Source organism: Pygocentrus nattereri, chromosome 23 (genome assembly GCF_015220715.1).
Source record: "Pygocentrus nattereri isolate fPygNat1 chromosome 23, fPygNat1.pri, whole genome shotgun sequence".
NCBI lineage: Eukaryota > Metazoa > Chordata > Actinopteri > Characiformes > Serrasalmidae > Pygocentrus > Pygocentrus nattereri.
In genome coordinates this window covers 10,827,345-10,843,408 of record NC_051233.1, presented here as the reverse complement: position 1 = coordinate 10,843,408, position 16,064 = coordinate 10,827,345, and the positions used below count along the sequence as shown (strand labels likewise).

Here is a 16,064-nt window from a genome sequence, read left to right as displayed (position 1 = left end):
GCATGAAGTAAAGTAACATGTCATTACAACTGACATCAAACCCTTCCCAGAAACACCACAGGGATCACACCATGAAACACCAGGGATGACACCACCCTATCACTCAAGGGTGGCTTCCGACTAAGGAATCATCAGAAAACTGACTGAGCTCCACATTTGCTGGCGGCCTGTTTCATTTACTTGCCATGTATAATCCCAAACTGCGAAATCACAGCCCTCCCAGCAGATGGAGTCTGGCTGTAGTTGAATGTTTAGCGATTCTGGGCTCTCAGACTGGGGGAATCTTTGTCTGCATCTGGGAATGGACCTATTGCGTTCTTGATATGAAGCAAGCGCTGTGCCCCGGACAAAGCTTGATATAAAAGCCAAAAGAAGAAATACAACCTACGTAGTTAAATGTCTATGGGGAGAAGGGGACTTTTTGCAATGCACTTTATTTGCAACAGAGGCTGATCCAAGACACTGGAGGTTGCAACATGAGGTCCTATGTGGTAATCTGTTCCTTTGGGGTCTTGGAGATTAGTGGATGCTGAATCATTAAAATTCCTTATGTAATGAAAGGCTGGACTCCACGAATGTGCTGATCAAAGCAATCGTTTTATCTTTATGATGTATTGAAAACAATTATCACTATAAAGGAAAACATTTGAGTAAAATAATGTTTTTACATTTCAAAAAGGTTCTTGCACATCTCTTTTATGTTGTAATGTTCTCCGGGCACTGACCACCAAAAGGTTAGTACAGCATAGTTGTCAGACCTCCATTTGATAGGGGTTCGATTCCCCGCCCAGGCATTTACACCACAGTCCTTGGGCAAGTCTCCTAACTATATACGCTTATATCTGTACGATGATTAAACTGTAAGTCACACTAGATCAGAGCATTTAGCAAGTGCACAAATGTAACTGGTACTTTTGTGGATGCAGTACATAAAAGAACCTTTGGTGACCTTTATTTTTATTTTGCTCTACCTTCCGTAAAGTAGAACTAGTTCTCTGCACGCTTCTCTCTCAGGAGGAGACCTGAGGGAGAACAAGAGGGCCAAACAGTGGCATGACTACTGAGGAGGACAGGAGGGGCGATTCGATTGGAGACCCCCTAAAATGTTTATTGGGGCCCATATTCAGATACTGACCAACTGTATACCCATGACCAATTTCTCAACAATATACGTCACCAGTTCCATCAACACAAACAGGCCTGGCATCTGTTTATCTCCCTCTTATTCATAGTGCACCTCACTCATACTAACAGGTCCCTCACATGATATTCATTACTCAACTTTAACATTGACTTAGAGAGTCTAAAGGAAATAGTGGGATGTTAGTAGGTGGGGTGGCAAGAACATCAAATTGCTTGAGACATAACAACAGTAAGTAAACAAGCAAATTACAGATGCAAAAGTTTGGGCGCCCTTGGTCAAATTACATGTTTTGTTGAAAATAATCTGTACAGGAAACACATTCAGCACATTTTAACACACAATTACTGCAAATTTACTGAACTGGGGAAAAAAAACATAAAATTATGGCCTGTCCAAAGGTACAGCACACTTCATATTGTGTTATTTATTTCCAATATGCTAAATGCAAGCAAATAAATAGACGCTGTGCACTAAAAGTTGCAGAATAATGCAATTTTTAAGGTTAACCTGCAACTTACTCCTCCTTAGAAGATCAACAGAACATGTATTTTGACTGGTGGTGTTCAAACTTACATACTGTACATTCTTGCATCACTGATTAAATTTTTATATGGGCACCATTGCACTAGGGCCCATATGATCCTAGCTATGCCACTGGTGCCAACGGTAGGGGTGGTGTGATATTGGAGACTACTCTCTTTCTCTCTATCTATCTCTCTTCAACGCACATATACACAGGTCTGCTTTGTGCCTCGATGCCAAGAAAGTCCATGCCCAGCTCAATACCACCATTACCTTCATCAATGAGCAAACACAAATGTTGGCAAAGGTTGAGGTGGAGCAGGTTGGGGCATGTGAGTGTGGGTCTGTGTATTTAATGTGTCTTACCTTGTCCAGCAGAGGCTGGCACTGTGGCACTTTGCTCTCTGGACTCTCCAGCTTAACGATGCTGATGAAGAAGCTTTCCTGCCGCTCATCCTCACTGGTGTTACACAGAGACAATGGATGAGACTACACAGAGAGAGAGAGAGAGAGAGAGAGAGAGAGAGAGAGAGATTGATTTAATATAGGCAAAATACAATAAGCATTCAGACAAGTGCTGTACATAACAGTTGGAAATTACCACGACCATAGGAATGAGCAATATCAAAAATATTGCGATACTTTGAAATACAGTACATATTTTATTTTTTCATTTATATATTTTTAAAATGTTCTCCCTAGAGTAGTTATGGCCATCTTGACCCGTTAGACTCACATGATGCTATCAAGCTGGGAGAGCAGAGGCTAGCACATTACCTCCACATCCCATGAAATTTTAAAACTGCTGTTAGTGCAACGACAGTGTAGAGCGCAACACGCTTGGAGGAGAACACTAACTGCTAATTCTGTTACATCAGTTAACGGAAGTTTATGTTGGCTAGAATCATGCTGATTGACAGGGAGGGAAATCCTGAGAGAGGACAATTGTGATCTCCAAGGCCTGGCCACGCATGATCTTCTGATGATAAGGCCAGCTGCAATAGGCAGCTGATGTAAACCAGATATTCCATTGTCTTCAATGGAGTATGGATTGTGATGGAAAGCTCTTCCACGGCCAGAAGCGCACCACAGAAGTTACCAACTTTACCACAGCGTTTCCAACTTTTGCCATTGATCACAGTGGTGGAATAAACTGGATGATTATTTCTTAACACATTCTTTTATAGTTTATGTACTAGATATTGACTAGGTATTTAGTAGAAACTCCAAAGTACAGAGTAACTAGCCCAACATATTGTCATAAAGCTGTCAAAAGGGTTCTTTGGGCAAGACCATACAACAGTTATTGTTTGGGGGGCAAAGTGCAAAGGGGGACTGAAGGCCAAACAACAAAAGCATATATAAATAAAGAAAGCAGATTCAAATCAAGTGTTTTAATGTTTTTCATAACATTACACTATATTTTGTTACTTAAACACTAGTAAATACAGTATATACAGTACTAGCATATGTATAAAAATAGTGTATAAATTACACATAGTATAAAAATATGTTCGGATGAGAGGGTGGGGTTCGGGCAACTTTTTTGGTGGGCCAAATAAAATGTCCTCATGGGTCAACTTTGGGCCTCCTTGCCATTGAACTGCTTTTGGCTCCTTGAAGAACATTTTTGTAAATGGGATGAGAAAAGAACCTTTTTGCATCTAAAGGACCTCCATATAATGTACCACATCAACTAAAGGATTTTCCAAGAGCTACACATATACGCCAAGAACCTTTTAGGAACCTTTATGTATAAGAGTATACAGTCTATCCCTCATGGATCAAGGCCCATCTTGAAGTGTGTCCACAAATGAAAAACAGATAAACAGGATCTGCGTGTGGACGGCCCTAATAAAATACGTAGTAAAAGGTCATAATGGAATCATAAACGGTCAGACAACTGCCAGCATGCTCTGCTCCTGCATTAATCTAATCAAAGTTACACTTTCCAAACCACAGCTGCAGCTACACGCAGACACGATCACTGCTAGCCTTTCCAACAAGTGTGTTCTCACAGGGAAGACTTCTGGCATGGTAGCGAGTGTGTGATAGAATCCCCATCCCTCTGATGTTGATGGAGGACAGGTGATAGATACACGCTTCTTCCTGTACACGTGGGCGCACATTTGACTAATTGTCGTCTTATCAAAGCACACCAAAAGAGGGCGAGAGGAGGAAAATGCCTCTCCACCCATTTCCCATAAAAAATGACAGGTGCTATATCAAGCACGCAACTCCCTCCAACCTCAAAGTCCCCGAGATGGAACGACTGAAGCAACTTAGAGGACCACGCCTGAAGAAACTGAACTATGGGCATGGATCATGGAAGGGCTGTGACCCGAATGAATCCTGTTTATGTTTCCATAGCACCATTATGTACAGTCGTAAGCAAACGTTACATGTGTTGTTGATTTTCTATGTGAAGATAAGTTTATGCATTTTAACCCCTTAAATTTTGTTACACACTTCTATAACTTAAGAATAGCTCAGCTAGTTTGCACTGAGGGCCCTGTTATTACTGAATAATAAGTCTTAAAACATACCAGGCCTGGGATTTTAGAGGATAACACACAATTACTATTACTTTTATTTGCCGAATTGAATGTATTAGAGAAAAATAACACATGAAAAATGTCTTTTTGCGCATTTTATATTTTATTTTGCTCCAATATATTAAACACATTTAAGAAAATCAAATTGTTAACAGTTAACAAAATTCAAATTTTATCTTGTTCCAATAATGTTACACTCTAAAAAAATTTAAATTGAGCACTACAGATTGAAGAAAGCTGTAAACACGTCACTGTAAAATGACAGTAAATTAGTGGCTACTAGCTGCATTGCTTTGACTGTAATTTAAACCCAAACTGGCCTTCTTTATCAAATTGTAGATTTACGCTACTGCTCTACAGAGGGGCATGAGAGAGGTCAACAGGTGCTTAAAGAAGTAGCCTGAAGTCAAATGTATACCATTTCTCCCTCAAAACAAAATCAACCGATCAGCCAAGACTTGTTTACTGTTTGAAGTTTGGCTCTTTAGGTTTGGACTTAAGCTATGAGGCTAATGCAGCTAACAAATAATAGATGTATACAGTGGCCTGGTTAGCACTAGATGAACTGTATGCCTAAACTGTATCTCAAATAGTGCTGAATTGCTAAATAATCCCAAACAGACTTGCTCAAGTGGTTTCTGTCACTGTATGACACACTGTTATCTACAAATAGACATAAGTAGGCTAAACTGCATTGCTAAAAACAGCCTTCCAACCTGAACCAACTCTTGGACAGACTATTGTGTGCTTCACTTGGTTTTGGTGTTTCGCTTCAAAAAGAAGAGGTTTGTCTTGGGGAAGCTACATGGACATAAAAAGCCCAGAGTGGTGACTGAAGAGCCTCAACCGCAGAAAGTATTAAGTATGATATAAGGCTGAACCAGAAAGCCATATTTCTTGCTGCTGGAGTGAGTCATTTTAAGGAACACCATGGATTCCTATGCTTTCCACCCAACATAAATCAAAGCTAAATCGCCGGCTCTTTTCTCTTCACCCAAAAAACTCCAGGAGTGTGGCTCCGGCAGAGCTTATGTCTGCTAGGCCGAGCCCATCGCGGCCTGCCTGTGGCTGGAGAGGGGGGTGCTGGGAGTCCCCCTGACCTCACCCACAAAATCCTCGGAAGCAAAACAGCCCAGGGAGCGTGGCGATGTCAATGGCTCGGAGAGCCCAGCGTTACATGGAACACATAGCTGGCACTGTCAATCAACTGAGGAATGTATGATGTTTAACCCCTGCATACAGTGTTAACCCCGCTGGGTTCTGCATACTCCTAAAACGGCTGCAATTTCTGCCCTTTTCAGAGGCCTCACAGTTTCCACACTATGACACTAATGAAAAGTGTTTTCAATAACAAGGTTTACTGTTTAAAAATCATAAGAACAATTGATTTTCGTGTTTATATGTGTGCAAAGAAGTTAAAATGTATAAAAAGTGAGTGCATTTACATGCAATTCCTTAATCATAATCTGATTTCTGCAGTTATCTGATTATACAAATGGTCATGTAAAGCATACTCTGATTCAGAAATCTGATTAAGAAATCCAGAAAAGAGCTAGATTTTAGCTCACTAATTAGATTTCTCAATGCATATGTTCTCTTACTCTGATTTCTTTCAAATTTCTCGCATGAGCGAGAACAGACCAGAAATAAGCGAGCAGCATTGCCGTGAGACAACAGCAAAACACTTTTGGAGAACAAGAAGGATTTTTAGATATTCATCATCTTCTAGATAACAAATATATGTTCATATTTTCAGGTAAAGTGGTACTATATTTTTTTTTTTTTCAAAAAGCCGTGGCATCTAGTTTCAGTTTTAAATTACGTTTACATCACGTCTTCTTCAGTGAGTTTATTGGCTGGTTGCAAAACAGAAATCCGATTACTGTCTGACACGTGTAGACCTGGAGTTTTCCCATTACCTGATTACTCAAGATCACATAAACGTCATGATCAGATTACTGACAATATCTGATTTCCTGCAGATATCGGATTATTAAGTGCGCTGAACGTTTTTCTGAGTTTAACAAGTTTGTGGAGAGATCTGAATTGCTTTTACAGCAGGGGGTTCACACCCCTCCCACTCCACACCTCATTGCTCACAAGCAGCACAATACAAAGTCACATTTCCCATTAATAATGTCCTAGTTCATCTGATGACGAAGTTACAGGGAAAAATAGTTTATTTGATTATATTATATTCATTAAAAAGATCCAAATCCATTTCCATTCTGCTGGCAGAGTGGCCACTAATGGGCATCGAGGTTGAGGTTGATCATTGTTCCCTCATACAAGCAGAGAAACTGTTTCTAACAAGACCTTTCGTGCACAATTACTATTTATCTGCTGAATTTAATATACAAGAAAAAATTAATAAAACATAGGCTGTGGAAAAGTTATAGCACATTTTTTGTTGTGTTTCATTTTTTCATCAAGCACTGAAATATACAGAAAAATGCCATGTTTAAATCTGTTCTCCGTAAAAGGGTGTTAACTTATTTTCACTTAGAAAATCAACAAAACGTCATTTGGATTATGCATCTGTGTGTAATTCATTACTTCATTATTTAATTCCAAATACACAATTATAAGATGAAAATACGGGAAAAAAGCAACACAATAGTAACTCTAAGGCATCTAGAGGCAAAGCATGACAATGATTTCTTACCAAAGTCTGTAGACTAGAATTATACATTCAGAACCAGCCAATCACTGAGTCTAATACATTTTCCCTCTTACGTACAAAGATGACAAGCCAACAAAAGCACTGAGATAAATCCACAGGTCCTGTCTATAGTAATCTATTCTAGTGACATATTCTATGACAACATCAAGAAGATATTTACCACCACACAAATGTCACAGATGTCAAGCAAAGCAGGACATTCCTGGTGTCTGAAGTGTGCTTCTGGACCTATGAGTCTATGGAAATTCATACTCCTTTAATTAGCATTGATCTAGTGAGCCAAACTATCACTTTAAATATGCAGGCACAGCCTATCATCATCTATTCAGTATGTTTATGGAGATGACTGCAGACATTTAATATATGGGCAGTAACTCAAAGCTCCAACAGGCGGATTTCTGAGGTATCACGGCAACATCTGCTTTCAATACTGTGCCGCACTCAATCGTCAATAAGGGTGTGAAATAGTAAGTTCTCTTCCTAAATGTCTGCATTGAAAGGCAATGCAAAACTGACAGAATAGAGAGTTAAACAGGAGCTCGGTATTCAAAGAGAGCGAGAGAGAGAGAGAAAGATCTACTGCTTTTCCTAGCTAGATTGAATTTGGAACTAATTCCAAGCAATTACGTATAATTTTGCCCGCAAACTTCTCACGAGGCCTCGCAGAGAGAGCCATTTTTCATCTGCTCCAGCCCGAAGGCCTTGAGGTCCCGAAGCCGCCAGAGCATCCAAACACGTGTGGAGCCTCTGAGTGTTGAGTCTCGCACAAAGCCAACCATTATCTTTATCCCACACCATGCCAAATCCACTTACGGTCAAGCGGACATGAACACAGCCCCACCATCCCCGAGTATTTTTACCTCATGAAGCAAAAAGCGGGGGGCAGAAAAGACGGTGGCAGTTTTCGGGCCATCGCTCTGATCCCAAGGGACGTTTGAGCTTCCTGAAGGCCGAGAACCAAGGGGGGTGGGCCTGGGAACCAGAAATTCCCACTCTTGATTTCTACAGGGAGCCCAAAACCACACCGAGCACAAACAGTCGCCGGCCCAAATGTTGACAGTGGTCAGAGCTGGCCGTCCGTCTTTGCCGGAGAGTGGGCGATATGTCCCCGTCCGCGGCTTTGTAGTCGCTTTGAAAAACATTCCGCCGCCGCCGTTTCAATCGCAGTCGGACGACTAAAAATAGTCAAAAATTCTGTCAGCCTCAAAAACAAACAGCGGGGCAGCAGAGCAGGGAAAAATAAATAGTGGCTGTGGTGAGAAGTCAATAATTTTTTCCCCCTCCCTGTTTGCCCTATGGGTCTCCTTTTGTCCTGTGCCAGCAATGGGGCTAGTTCATGTGCTGCCAACGCAGCTTAGAAGCGGCACTCGCTCTCTTTCTCGCCCTTGATCTCTCTCTGTCTCTCTCTCTCTCTCGTTCTCTTTCCCCTCAAGGCTTAGATCACTCTCAACCCTTCAATTTACTTCAACTCAAAGCCCACAGATGCAGAGGGCTTCTCAAAGGCTTCCGTTTCTTAGTTTACAATTGATGACAAACCAAGCACTTCAACGCATGAAGCCATCTGACTACATGCACATATGTAGACACGCTGATGAGCAGGCACTGTTCCTACTGGAACTGCATACCAAATATCACTTGTTAACTGGTCGTGCCTCTAAAATACTGATATTGCAAAGGCTGCAATATGCAAATGAGCAATAGTACAAAGACAATACATCAAATGTTGAAACTGAGAAATTCGTTTTTTGAAAAATATATACCCATTTTGAATATGATGGCAGCAAAATGTTTCAAAAAAGTTGGGACGGGGGCAGGTTTACCACTGTGTGGCACCACCTCTTCTTTTAACAACATTTTGTAAGTGTTTGACAGTGTGAAACTCCAGGTCTTCTACATGAGTCAGGCAGTAATCAGATTTCTGCTTTGCAACCAATAAATTCAAAGAAGACGTAAAGTAAACCTAATGCAAAACTCAAACTTTGCGCCGCAGGTTTTTAAAAAAACACACTGCGCCACTTTACCAGAAATTTGAACATGCATCATCCAGAAGATGAAGAATATTTCAATCCTTCATTTCATTAAGCATGTAGTATCAGCATCGCTCCAAAGGTGTTTTGCTGCGTCTCGTGGTGACGCTGCTCACTCATGTCCCGTACAACCATCTGTTCTCGCACATGTGCAGATTGAGAAATCTGAGAGATATCAGAGTAAGAGTTTACATGCTCTGCGAAATCTGATTACTACAGAAATCCGATTATGATAGGATTATTGATTGCATGTAAGCACACTTGATGATCTGCATATCATTGCATTTTGTTTTTATTTATTTTGCACAGCATCTCAACTTTTTTAGGCTGTACATTACTAATATCACCAGTGAGAATAAACATACATTTGCAGTCAAAATAATGCAGCTCAATCTTTAACGACATTTAACGATAAGTGCATTTTTTGTATGCAAGCATGTCACAATCTGGACAAAACCTGGTATTTATTTACACTGTGTCAACATGTTGTCGCACATGGACTGACAGAAATAGCTTGAAATAAATAATTCCTCCATTAACTTCTTTAATTAAATGTTCCCTTTTTGGAGATTGTTTTGCTTCCCACAGAGATGGTATGTAAACAAGAGCATCACGATATGGCACAGCTAATTTAATCAAGTCAATAACCACCAAAAGAAGGTGAACATCTGAGTGGGTCACTGTGAGGAAGGCTGCTTCAACTGGTTAAATGAGAGGAGGGGTTTCCACGGTGATTGGCAGGTGCTCTTGGGAAGCTGAGCTCGGGCCCTTTATCCCCATTTCAAAGGTTTTGGCCCCTGAGGGCCGGAGACTCAGCCAAGTCTAGTATGTGTCAGGAAGGAATTCAGTTACCCCCAAATCCCGTGCCCCCACCGCTCCCCTTTCCAACGGCACCGAAATATTTGGCCAGTGAGAGGACGTGTTGTTCCGACCCAGTTTCCCATGACAACCGTCTCTCTGGCTGAGTGTGTATGTGTGTCTGTGAGACGTCCGTCACAGCTGGGATCTTCAATCAGTGCGGCTGATCCAAACAGTGCTGCTACACTCTGCAGCATCCTGCCAAGCTCCTCTTTCACTCACACACACACACACACACACACAGGGAGGAGAGATCGACTGTGTGACTGTGTGTGTTACTTTAGCATATAGACCACCCTTCATTCGTTTCTGCTGATGGTTGTTATAGTGTAGTGGGTAACACCTCTGCCTTCTATGCTGTAGACCGGGGTTCAACCCCCCATCTGGGCAAGCACCCTCCACTATACAAATGAGGGTCCTTGGGCAAGACTCCTAATGCTGCCTTCGCCTACCTGTGTAAACTGATCAAAGTAAGTCGCTCTGGATAAGAGCATCTGTCAAATGCTGTAAATGTAATTTCATTTACAGTCAAATCAGTCAAGTATTAAGGAAGAGGAAAGTCACTGAAAAAATAAATATAAAATAAGATTTTCCAAAATGGGAGTTAAAAAAATGACCACATGGAGAGCCAGGTGTAAACTGTGCTCAGGTTACAATCGGATCACTAAAACAATATTCGGAGCCGGACAGAGGTGGATCTTGACCACTTTTAACACAGTGTAAGCGGAATGTGTTTCCGTTATCCGTATACAGTATATTATATGAAATGCATCTACAGAGTTCTGACTATAAGGATGAGAGAATAAACGAGGGCTGGAGGAAACACAAAGGTTGAAGCTTTTAGACCCAAACCAACTGCCTTCATGCATTCCAAGCGATGAAAGCAACCAAGTCAAGTCTGTCTACCTATCATAACTGGGAAAAAAGAAAAACAGAAACGTGTTAACATGCTATTGACCTGGAATCTGGCCAAAGTTTATCCAGAAACAATCAAAGTGTACACAGGCTCCAAAGGTTATAGAGAAAATGGGTCTCCTAACAATCGTGCAAGACCTGTTGGACCGCCAAACCTGTCCCCACCAGCTAAACAGTACTTGAAGCTTTCATCTGTGAGAGAGATGAGAAAATCAAGCTCCACTCATACTTCAGATCTGAAAAAATCCACAGGTGTTTCTGTCCATCCTTCTACTGTGAGAAGACAACTCAGCACTATGAGTCTGAAAGGACGTGTTAAGATCTTAAAGGAAAAAAAGGAAAGAAAAAAACGGGCAAATCAAACAGAGAACCTGCTGGAGTCCCAACCACAACATCACTGAAAGTTTTTTTTTTGACAAACAGAAAAAGCAACCAACTTCTAAGACTGAACTTTGGAGGTATGGATGCTGAAAAATCTAATGCGAACTAACCTTTAAGGCCTTGTTTAATTTATATTATAAATTATACGACATTAATGTTTTAATACGTGAGGAAATCCGACAGTATTTTATTCACCCTCTGCTTAATTTTCGCAAACTTTTACAGGCAACAAGAACTCCCTCTGCCAGTCACTGTCTTTGCTGTAAGCATAGCGACAACCAACTTGATGTCCCAGCAACTATTTTTTGACTTCTGCTTCATTGCATGTAGAGCTAGGGTACTGCTACTACAACCCAAGTTCCAATGAAGTTGGGACGTTGTGTAAAACATAAAAACAGATGATTTGCAAATCCTTTTCAACCTATGTTCAATTGAATGCACTAAAAAGACAAGATATTTAATGTTCAAACGGATAAACTTGGTTGGTTTTCGCAAATATTCACTCATTTTGAATTTGATGCCTGCAACATGTTCCAAAGAAGTTGGGACAGGAGCAACAAAAGATTGGCAAAGTTGAGGAATGCTCAAAAAACACCTGTTTGGAACATTCCACAGGTGAAGAGGTTACTTGGAAACAGGTGAGTGTCATGGTTGGGTATAAAGGGAGCATCTCTGAAAGGCTCAGTCATTCACAAGCCAGGATGGGGCGAGGTTCACCACTTGAAAACAGGTGACCTTTGTGAACAACTGCGTGAGCAAAAATCTACAAGTGCAAGTTAAAACTCTGCCCTGCAAAGCGAAAGCCACATATCAACAACACACAGAAACGCCGCCAGTTTCTTTGGGCCCAAGCTCATCTGAGATGAACTGACGCAAAGTGGAAAAGTGTCCTGTGGTCTGACGAGTCCACATTTCAAATTGTTTTTGGAAATCATGGACATCGTGTCCTCCGGGCCAAAGAGGAAAAGGACTGTCTCAATTGTTATCAGTGCAAAGTTCAAAAGCCAGCATCTCTGATGGTGTGGGGGTGTGTTAGTGCCCATGGCATGGGTAACTGACACATCTGTGAAGGCACCATTAATGCTGAAAGGTACATACAGGTTTTGGAGCAACATATGCTGCAACGTCTTTTTCAGGGACGTCCTGCTTATTTCAGCAAGACAACGCCAAGCCACATTCTGCACATGTTACAACAGCGTGGCTTCGTAGTAAAAGAGTGGGGGTACTAGCCTGGCCTGCCTGCAGTCCAGACCTGTCTCCCATTGAAAATGTGTGGCGCATTATGAAGCGCAAAATACGACAACGGAGACCCCGGACTGTTGAGCAACTGAAGTTGTACATCAAGCAAGAATGGGAAAGAATTCCACCTACAAAGCTTCAACAATTAGTGTCCTCAGTTCCCAAACGCTTATTGAGTGTTGTTAAAAGGAAAGGGGATGTAACACAGTGGTAAACATGCCCCTGTCCCAACCTCTTTGGGACATGTTGCAGGCATCAAATTGAAAATGAGTGAATATTTGCAAAAAACAACAAAGTTAATCAATTTGAACATTAAATATCTTGTCTTTGTAGTGTATTCAATTGAATATAGGTTGAAAAGGATTTGCAAATCATCTGTTTTTATTTATGTTTTACACAACGTCCCAACTTCATTGGAACTGGGGTTGTAGTATGGAAACAGTTAATGCTGAGCTGTTTGACCAGGATGACGAGGAAAGCGGCAGCTCTGTGGAGACGCTCTGCAGCTTTGACAGAGATTAATTCAACGTGTAATCACGTTTCATTAGGTCTGATGTATTTCCACACTCGCCAGCCACAACTTTAAGGCGTCTGGCACAGCTGGCATCTTCTGAATCTTACAGCCAATGGGCCTCTTAAGAGGCGCCATGATGCCGTCTATCCTCTGTAAAGATAGCCGAGGTTACATTTTTAGCACCATGCTACAGATTTAGTGGCTTTTTCTGGAATTGTGGTGCTACTGCATCAAATATAGTCTAACATATTGGGAAAAGTATAAATTGTGTCAGTCCCTTTGCACAGGCCCATGTTTTTACTTTACCCCCAATATATATATATATATACATATACTACTGTGTAAAATATAAATACATGTAAATAAAAACTGAATTCAACGATTTGAAAATCTCATAGACCTATATTTTAATCACAGTAGAACATAGAACACATATCTGATGTTGAACGTGAGACATTTTACCATTTCATGAAATATATTAACTCATTTAGAACTTGATGGCAGCAACACATCTCAAAGTTGGGACAGGGCCACGTCTACCATTGTGTAGTGTCCCCTCTTCTGTAAACAACAGTCTGTAAATATCTTAGAAGCAGGGAGACAAATTCCTGGAGTTTTGGGAGAGGAATGTTGTCCTATTCTTGTCTGTTGGATTCTAGCTGCTCAATAGTTCCTGGGTCTTCTTTGACGGATTTTTTGTTTCATGATGCGCCAAATGTTTCTAGTGGTGAAAGGACTGGACTGCAGGCTGGCCAGTTCAGTGTAATGTAATACATTTACTAATTCGCAAATATGAGCAAACTCACCACATTTTGCTATAGACTTAATATATTAATTGCTGTTTGATTGTTTGTATGTTTACTCTGTCTTGGATAGAGTGATTTGCTGCAACTTTACTGTCCAACGAGGTGCTTGGTAAAGGCAAAAACCGGAAAATACTGAAACTAGCAACACTTGATGACTGGAGAATCCCACACTTTATTTGTAACCAATGCGTTTCAGCACACAGGCCTTCATCAGGCTTGAAGAGAATAATGACCGCTCTGATGGTCAACACTACACAAAGAACAGGAAGTACAGTGTAAAAAACCTTTCCTTTCTTTTACTATGAATGTTTACTAGAATTAAGTAAGAGCTGAAAACATTTTTAGGTGTCTGAGCTGTCTATTGGTTGACTCTGTCACTTCCTTTGGTCTGATTGGAAGGTGGAGGTTGCAGCAAGTCTTATTAGTTGTTTTTAAAACCACACCTCCTGTTCTTTGTGTACTTAACACCTTAAATGTCCAGGGCCCTGTAGGAACTAAGTAACTAAGTCCCTGTAGTTACTCAATAATAAGCCTTAGCATGTAATAAACCTTAGATTTTAACGCATTAAACAACAATGCAATAGTATTTCTCTTCAACCCTGATGAAGGCCTATGTGCCGAAATGTGTTGGTTACAAATACAGTATGAAATTCTCCAGTCATCAAATGTTTCCTCTTTTTTCCTGCTATGGAATGTAACAAATACATAAATAGTGATTTCATTATTATAATACTGGCACCTTGAAAGGTTAACCATGTACCTGTGTACATCCTTAGCATAACTGCTACGGTGTACAGACATTCCGTTATACTAAAGCGCTAAGATGTAGCTGCTGGGGGTGGACCTGCTCCTGAGCAGGCCTGAGACAGGCGCTGTTACAGTGGTCAGTGGTGAATCATGACTATTAGAGCTTCAGTTTAGGCCACAAATGTCAAAACTCATATCACATATTTTACTTTGTAACAGTGACTCCCTCAGAGCTCTGGCACAGAGCGGGTACTGTTTACCATTTCTAACACCTGACTGAAACGCACTGACTATAAGGACTTCAGTTCAGCTCCTAAAGGCCCAACCAATGGGAGAGGTTGCTTGGCTGTATCTCAGATATAATAGAGAAAAAAAACCTGATTGGATATTTTTCCAGTAGGCGTTTAACTCTTTGGTTTCCAAAACATAGCAAAGCAATAAGACAATTAGTACAATACTTTCTGAGTTTAAACACAACAGGCTTGATGATGCTGTTCAATAAAAATGAACTAAAAATTACAGATTTTTTTTTTTGTTTACAGAAATCATTACGCCTTCTCTCAAGGCCTAGAAGGTATTAAGGGTTCCCCACTGACTACCATGTGTGTTTAGAGGAGAGATAAATAGAAAGAGACAGAGACAGAGAGACCACTCTCTGAGATGGGCATTAGAGAAGTGGAGGGCATTTTAGAGTTGGTGCTGTCAAAACAGCAACAGAGTCACATTTCAGCCCGCTGCCTTTACTGCCCCCATCCACCGAGAGAGAGTAGTGAGGGGAAAAAAAACAGTCTACCGAGAAAGCGATACTATAATGACTGCAGAGCAATTACTGCACTAGCACAGAGAGGGAGAGAGAGGGAGAGAGAGAGAGAGAGAGAGAGAGAGCAGTCAGATTGTCTGTGGAGAGTCAATGAGGATTTGGAGGCATTGTGGAGGCATTGTGGCAGTTTCCGAGAAGTGAAGCATGAGGTTGTGGGGGGGTGGGGGGTACCAGGGGCACAGAGAAAGGAAGCTTCTGTAACCTCATCCTCTAGAATCACATCGAGTAGCTTCACATGCGCAGCCAGAGGACACCCCATTAGCAGCAAATTACCAAAGTTTAACTGCAAAATTACCAAACTTTATAGACAATGTAACCCAGTAATGTCTAAAACAGAGAAACAAGCCCTTCAATTCTGTTATCACTCACATTATACTTCACTTCTATGTATAATCCTTCAGTTCTGTTATCATTAGGAGTGGGCGATATGATGATAAGGTATCAGGGATGAAATGATACAGAATTTCTATGGCCAAATGCCTATAGAACCCCCCCTAATTATTGAGTTCTGGCACACTGACTGCTAAAATCAAGCACATGTAGCAATGCAATCTCCATTGACAAACACTGGCAGTGAAATGGATCGTACTGAAGAGCTCAGTGACTTTAAATGTGGCACAGTCATAGGGTGCCACCTTTGCCACAAGTGACTTTGTGACATTTCTGCCCTGCTAGATCTGCCCTGGCCAACAGTAAGTACTATTATTGTGCAATGCAAGTCTCAAGGACCTCAGTTGTAAAGTGATTGGCCAAAAAGTGCTGAAGTGAATAGAGCATTAAAATTGCTCTTCCTCTGTTTCGTCATTAGAGATTCCAACAACAGAGTTACAAACTGCCTCTAGAAGAAACAGCA

At 41.1% G+C, this 16,064-nt stretch overlaps 1 protein-coding gene across 1 annotated transcript in view; it reads right to left on the bottom strand.

The window, feature by feature from the left end:
* Positions 1–16,064, bottom strand: part of LOC108413265 (E3 ubiquitin-protein ligase RNF43) — a 163,031-nt gene that overhangs the window by 50,959 nt on the left and 96,008 nt on the right. Inside the window, exon 2 of the mRNA XM_017685700.2 lies at positions 2,033–2,155. Within this exon, the coding sequence (XP_017541189.1) occupies positions 2,033–2,155 (123 nt within the window). The remainder of the gene's footprint in view (positions 1–2,032; positions 2,156–16,064) is intronic.